This window comes from Suricata suricatta, chromosome 8 (genome assembly GCF_006229205.1).
Source record: "Suricata suricatta isolate VVHF042 chromosome 8, meerkat_22Aug2017_6uvM2_HiC, whole genome shotgun sequence".
Taxonomy (NCBI): domain Eukaryota; kingdom Metazoa; phylum Chordata; class Mammalia; order Carnivora; family Herpestidae; genus Suricata; species Suricata suricatta.
In genome coordinates, this window is record NC_043707.1 from 80,523,172 (window position 1) to 80,530,022 (window position 6,851).

The 6,851-nt window shown below is 34.2% G+C and overlaps 1 protein-coding gene across 2 annotated transcripts in view; it reads left to right on the forward strand.

Annotated features, from left to right (window-relative positions):
* Positions 1 to 4,123: 4,123 nt before the first annotated feature.
* ASB17 (ankyrin repeat and SOCS box containing 17) overlaps positions 4,124 to 6,851 on the forward strand; it is a 13,581-nt gene continuing 10,853 nt past the window's right edge. The window contains exons 1-2 of one of the 2 annotated variants that reach the window (XM_029948750.1): positions 4,124 to 4,401; positions 4,546 to 4,635. In XM_029948750.1, coding sequence (XP_029804610.1) covers positions 4,235 to 4,401; positions 4,546 to 4,635 — 257 coding nt within the window. In that variant the 5' untranslated portion in view covers positions 4,124 to 4,234. Of the gene's footprint in view, positions 4,636 to 6,851 lie in introns of both variants that reach the window. The other variant, XM_029948749.1, reaches the window with a different exon arrangement.

Genomic DNA, 6,851 nt, shown 5'->3' on the forward strand with positions numbered 1-6,851 from the left:
AAACAGGATCTCTAAGAGATTAAGAAAAAGAGAAACAAAAAGACACAGAGGCAGCAGAAGTAACATTTCATTACAGAAGGGGTGAGTTAAGTACCTTACTTACATTCTTACAAGTGAGAGACCATGTGATCCTCACACAGAAAAATGAAGTCTGGATTTTAAAGTACTTTGATGATACTTGCTATTACATATGTTCATTTGAACTAGTTTTGCATGGCTCAACAGAAGAATGACAAATAAGGATCTGTTTGCTGTCCTCAAAGCTTCATAATCCCAGAACATGTATCATGATGAAATTTAAATAAATTAATAAATTAAGTAAATTAATAAATTAGAGGGATTTAACATTAGACTTTAGTTTTTAAAGGGTTAAAAATTTCACATATGTGCTTATTATTCTTTGGTAAGTAATCATATTTCTAATATGCTTCATATAAACCATCCATATGTTTACTTTTATTTATTTTTATTATTTTTTAAATGTTTATGAGAAGGGGAAGGGGCAGAGAGACAGAGGATCTGAAGTGGGCTGTGCGCTGACAGCAGAGAGCTCAATGCAGGGCTTGAACTCACAAACTGTGAGATCATGACCTGAACCAAAGTTGGATGCTTAACCTACTGAGCCACCCAGGCACCCCTATATGTTTATTTTTACATTTTAATTGTAATATTAGATACTTTGTGGTGTCTGCCTCCTATAGCCACAATTGGCTTGCCCAAGTGGTAGACACAGTCCCAAGTGGTAGAGATATAAGTTGGCCAGGGACCTATGACTTAAAATTGCCTACCTCAAATATTTGAGTTCAAAATTAAGAAAAATTTGAGTGGATACCACAAGGCAGAGATAAGCCTGACAAACTGTAGCTCTATGCAACCCAGAGTTCTGAGGGAGCCAGAATTATGAGTCTAAGTATTTTTGGAGGGTTGTTTCAGTTCATGAATAAAAGAGTAAAAATTCGGTTTGCTATGTATTTTAAGATACCCTTTAGAACCGAGACAGAGTTATTAAATATACATTTAAGGCATTATATAATATATACATGTACTTTTTATTCGGCCTTTGGAAATACACAGTTTCTCACCATACACAGAAGTAGAAAAATTCCTCTTCTGTCAATCTTGTTTTCATTTTTTATCTACTTTTAAGTATCTAAATCAACATTAGAGATGAATGGTATTGAGAATGATAAAGTGTGGCAAAAGGACTAACAAACTATAGAGTAGGTAGAATTTTTACAAACAGTAATTTTATATAATTATGTAGAAATTGTATTTATTACTGAATCCACCAAGAGATCATTCTTATCTACTGATGGGTGTTTCACATTTTGCTGAGATCACATCTCTCACCTATGACTTAAATACAGAATCCATCTCTGCTGAAACTGCTTTACCGGCCAGATTTGTCCTTCGCACATTCTCCTGTCACTCACTTGCAACTGTCTTGCTACATCCTTTATATTTGCCCAACACTTTAATCATTGCTCTAGGATTTTCCTGATAGGTTTTCCCCTTAAGAAAAATTCCCCCTTCCCCTTTCCCCTCCCTCTTCAGCTCTCAGTTTGTTTTCAGTATTTAAGAGTCTCTCATGATTTGCCTCCCTCCCTCTCCCTAACTCTTTCTCTCCCCCTTTCCCCTTCCCGTGATCCCCTGTTAGGGAGGAATACTGGTTTTAATGTGAGCCTTCCAGAAAACATCTAGGACTGAAATGATCTAACCTGAAGGACAACTGGAGTATGAATTTCAGGCAGCAGTCAGGATCCAAAAGCTTTTAGTCTACTCACAACACACAGATGTAAACATGCAATCTATGCCCAGGTTACTCCATTGTAAGTACTGAAAAGAAGAGTAAGATATTTATTTGAAATACAATTTCTCAATTATCTGTATGTAATATATAAATACTTTTTCTTTAAGTCAGAACACTTATTAAGGCTATTGAACCCATTTTCAGTGTTATTAGACTTCTGATGATTTCACAGAGGGCTCTCCATGGACATGACATGTATAAGCAGGAACAAATGTTACAGTTCACCAAAGACTGAAGGCAGCTGAGCATAGAGACAAAGGACTTGGACTGTGGGCTAAGCCTTGGTTCAAATCACTGCTGCTCACTAGCTGTGTGACTTCTCTGGCAAGTGTCTTAACCATTCTAAACCTCAGGTTCCTCAACCACAAAACAGACATAAAAGTACAGAATTATGAGGATTAAATGAGAAAATACATTTAATACATTTGTCTAGTATAGTCTAAGTACATAAGAACTCAATATATATTAGGTGTTATTATTAATCAGTAGATTGCCTCCTGGATATGTCTTTGATGTTTACTTAACAGTGGCTATAATTTTTTTATTAAAAAAATAAAGCAGTACAAATTTTGACTTAATATGCCCTGGTTATTTTATTCAAAGTAAAAATGACTTGATTGTTTTTTGATTAAAAAATATATATTCACTGACATCCAGATCATAAAGAAAATTATAAAGAAAAAAACCCACTGAAAGCTATACACTCAGAGATATACATTGTTATTACTTAAATAACACTTCTTTTTTTTTCCCAAAGCAGGATTCAGCTACTATCTGTTTCTTTTTGGTTTTGAAATATAATTGCAAAGCTTTCGTTTCATGACCACTATTCATGAATGAGCCATAAAAATGGAAAGGTAGTTCTCTCTTTTTTGAGAAGCAGAGAAAATAGATGTAAAACCTCTGGTACCATCCTGCCTGTGTCCAAATCCCAGCTTTCCCATTTACTAAAACACATCATCTTGGGCAAGTCACTAGGGCTCTGCATCTTAACTGCCTTATCTGTGGAGTCGTTATAAGGATTAGAGGGATTGATATATAAAGTACTTAAAACAGTGCCTGGTACATAGTAAGTAATACATAGAGTTACCAATTATTATAAATGCTCGTACAAAAGTATACCTATGATATGTGGTTATATAAATACAGAGCAGCTCAAAGAACCATTTATGTACATTATTCTACTTGTGTAAAAAGAATAAAGTATATAATAATGTATCTATTCATATATAAGTACCAAAATATTTGAACGACTATACATCAAACTGTTAACATGATTATCTCAGGGAAGAATTTTCACTGGGCTCTATAATGTTTCAATTGTTTACAACCCTTATGTATATAGTATTAAGAAATCAGTAAAATATAGCTCATTTTAAAAATGCAATTTTTTGAAATGGAGAAAATAAAAAGAGGAAGAAAACAGAGGAAAATAACAGAACTCTTGGTTTTCAGAAAGATAAGATAACAATAGTTATTCATTTTTCCTGCTATCCCAAGGAGGGTTTAGAACTTACAAAATTAAATGCAGTATTAGTGGAAGTATATTATAGTAAACCCAAAGTTATAATTTCCTTTTACTAAAAAGACATTATTTTCTGTGACTTAAGAAAGATATTCAAAAGGAGAAAGAAAAATTTACATACCTTTAAAATGCCTAACAAATACACCTAAGGTTATCAAATTTAACAGAAAGGTGGCTGCAGCATAAACTACTAAACAGGGACAAAACAACCGTACTTCCCTTGTTTACTGGGACAAGGATGCCACAAGCCTGAAATACCTTTAATATCTAAACTGTGTATGTTCTGCCTAGTCTATAGAGGAACAATGTCTATAAAATTTTAAATTCTAAAACAAAGTTTCCAAATTTTGTTTACTATTGTATGGCAGCTTTTCTCTCTGAGAATTAATACAGTGCCTTTTGGCAGGTCTCTTAACCTATCTAAGTCTCAGTTTCCTCGACTATAAGATAAGGAAAATATCCCATGAGGTTAAAGTGAGAACATTCAGTACTAAAGCAAAACATGACAGCCTAAAAGGAATAATCAACCTGGTTATTACTATTTGTCTAATGTATAGACTGTACTTTCAGCACTTCACAAACCTATATACTGGCTTGAGCTGGTTTCAAACTTAAAAATATTGTATCTTGGCTGTCACACATGTCCAATATGTCTCTCTCAAATGTCACCAATTATGTATATTATACCAAATTTCTGACCTATGCTGATGACAGGTCACCATCTATTGTGAGGTCATCCAGTACCTTATGGTAATATTTCATATGAATTTTTTCTGGCTACAGTTTAAAGGGCATTTCTGTTTGTGGACTAAAGCCTATCATATTATCAAAATATGTAACTGAAGGATTACACTATGAGCTCTTGTGATTTGATTTCTATATTATTGCCTTAAACAGCAATGAGTAAATCTTCTAAATTATGTCATAAGACTTCTTATCCAAGAAGCAATATATTCTGCAATCTCATTGACAAAATTGTTAAAAGACCATCCTCACAGTTTTTGGGTCAGTGGGGATATCACTCTTACGAGCCTAGGATTTACAGAACCCTGACAAAAATTTTGAGGTATGTCGACTTGGATGGGTTTGACATACTACTCTCAGATTATATTGCATTTGTGGAAAAATCAGGATACCGTTTCGAACTAAATTTTAATCTTGAATTTACTGAAATATGTGTGAATACTATTCTGTACTGGGTTTTTGCCAGAAAAAGTAATCCTGACTTTGTGGAACTGCTTCTCAAGAAGACAAAGGACTATGTTCAAGATAGAAGTTGTAACCTGGCAATGATATGGAGGTAATAATCTGTTTTCACCATAAAATGACAAAATTTTCTCTTTAGGAGATTATATTACTTCTTTTCTTCTAAAATAAATATGCGTAGGGGCTATAAGGATAAGGAGTCCTGACTTGATTGCTCATCCATCTGTACACTCCTCCATTCTTTATTTATTCAATAGATGTTGCCCTATATGTACATTACTATGTACCAATAAATTCTAGTGGTTCTGCTCTATAAAGTTTACATGCTAGTGCTCAAGGTAATGGCATGTTAGACAACTTAGATTTCTCTAACTAAACAAAGACATTGTTTGGGTAATACTGTGATCTCTTCTCGAGAATACCTATAATGCGTTTCTATATAGTACATATACAAAATGACTTTCAAAGTATAATTCAGAATATAAAAACGCATTCACTTAGTAATAGTTACTAAACATAATTCCCTATTTGTATGTTAAGCATTGATAGATTTGACTCAAAATTCCCCAGAATTGAGCAGACGGTAAGTCAAATACCCAATTAAGTCTGTTGTAGAACCAAATTTTCACATAGTCTGAACATGTCAATCTAGCTCATGAATGAGGATCTTATAGAATATTCAATGTGACCTCTTTGTAAAGTTTATAACATAGATTCTAAAGTTATTTAGTTTGTACTAACTCCAATTTACTCTTCAGTTTTATGTACTAGTTTGATTAGAACAAATGTACATTTGTTCATTCATCCAATAAATTATTTATCTATCATCTTACTATGCATAAGGCATTATGCTAGCTAGGCACAATGAATAGGAATATGTATGCAGTAAAAAACAAGACAGATAAGATCAGTTAAAGACTAAACCAATTTAGATTCTGCCTGAAGCAGATGTGTTCTCTTAACTGGGTATCACTATGGTATTGGAGAATCACTAGATTGCTGTCCTTAATGATCACCCAAGTATATAAACTGATAGCTGCAGTCTGGAATATCAATAAATAAAATCCCCAAACAGCACGTTTTGATTGTTTTAAGGACCATTATATTTAGCTATAGCAAAGATCAGCAGTTTCTAACACTAAGTGTCCCTAGCTGGGCCAAGTAATGCCTATCTGTACCCCTGGTAGGCTCATAGGGAAGAAAAATAGAGTAAAGCAGAGGAAGAGAAGAAAAACTTCAAAGAGTTTTAAATAGAAGGAAAAACAGGAAAATTGAAAGGGGAAGAAGAAAATGAAAGAAAGACACACAGTGGGATATGTCACTAACAAGTGTCTTAAGTGACAGTTTTAAAATTAAGAAATTAAAACTTATATGCATCCACAAGGTGAAACACATTACTGACCAATTTGTATGTACCACGACATCATCTGGATCTTTCAGAATCATATAATTTCAGATTCAGACGGGATCTAAGAACTCATTGGCAAACCTCCACCCGGAGCAGCAACTCTGTATCAAACAAACATCCTTGGCTGATGCTCATATGATCTCTGCTTGAACACCTCTAGTAATAGTGAGTTAACTATTTCATGAGGTAAACCATTTCTTTGCCCAGGGCCCCTTCTTTTTCCCAGGTATACACTTTCCCTCAAAGATTTTACCCAGCCCCAGGACTTAAATACTATATATGTATATGCATATGTATATGTATATGGCCTCTCAGTCTTTATCTTTACCCCTGACCTCTCCTCTGAGCTCCAGACTCCTTTTATATAAAGTTGTCTACTCAACATCTCCACAAGTCATCTCAAACTTAACATAAATAAAACAGAAGATTGATCTAACTCACTTCCCCCCTGTCAGTCTGCTCCTTCTCCTGAATTCCCCACTTGATTAATGGCCCCTATTGTTCTATCCTGTTGCTTAAGTTAGAAATCCAGGATTTTACCTTGGTTCTTCTCTTTCTTTCACCAACACAAGAGCAAGTACAAGTGGAATATTCAAATACAATACCCATTTTTCAAAAGCCCTACGTGATCTGACCTCTCATTTTATCAACCAAATCCAATCTCATGTCATTCTTCCCCTTGAGCACTATATTCCAGACATATAGACCCTTTTGTTTCTTGAACATCTTCTATTTCATTCCTGTCTGAAGGCCCTGTAATAACTATTTACCTCCAACTGAAAGAAATCAGACTGAGAAAGACAAATATCATATGACTTCACTCATACGTGGAATCTAAAGAGCAAAACAAATGAATATATAAACAAAAAGCAGAAAAAGACAGGGAACAAACTGATGGTTGT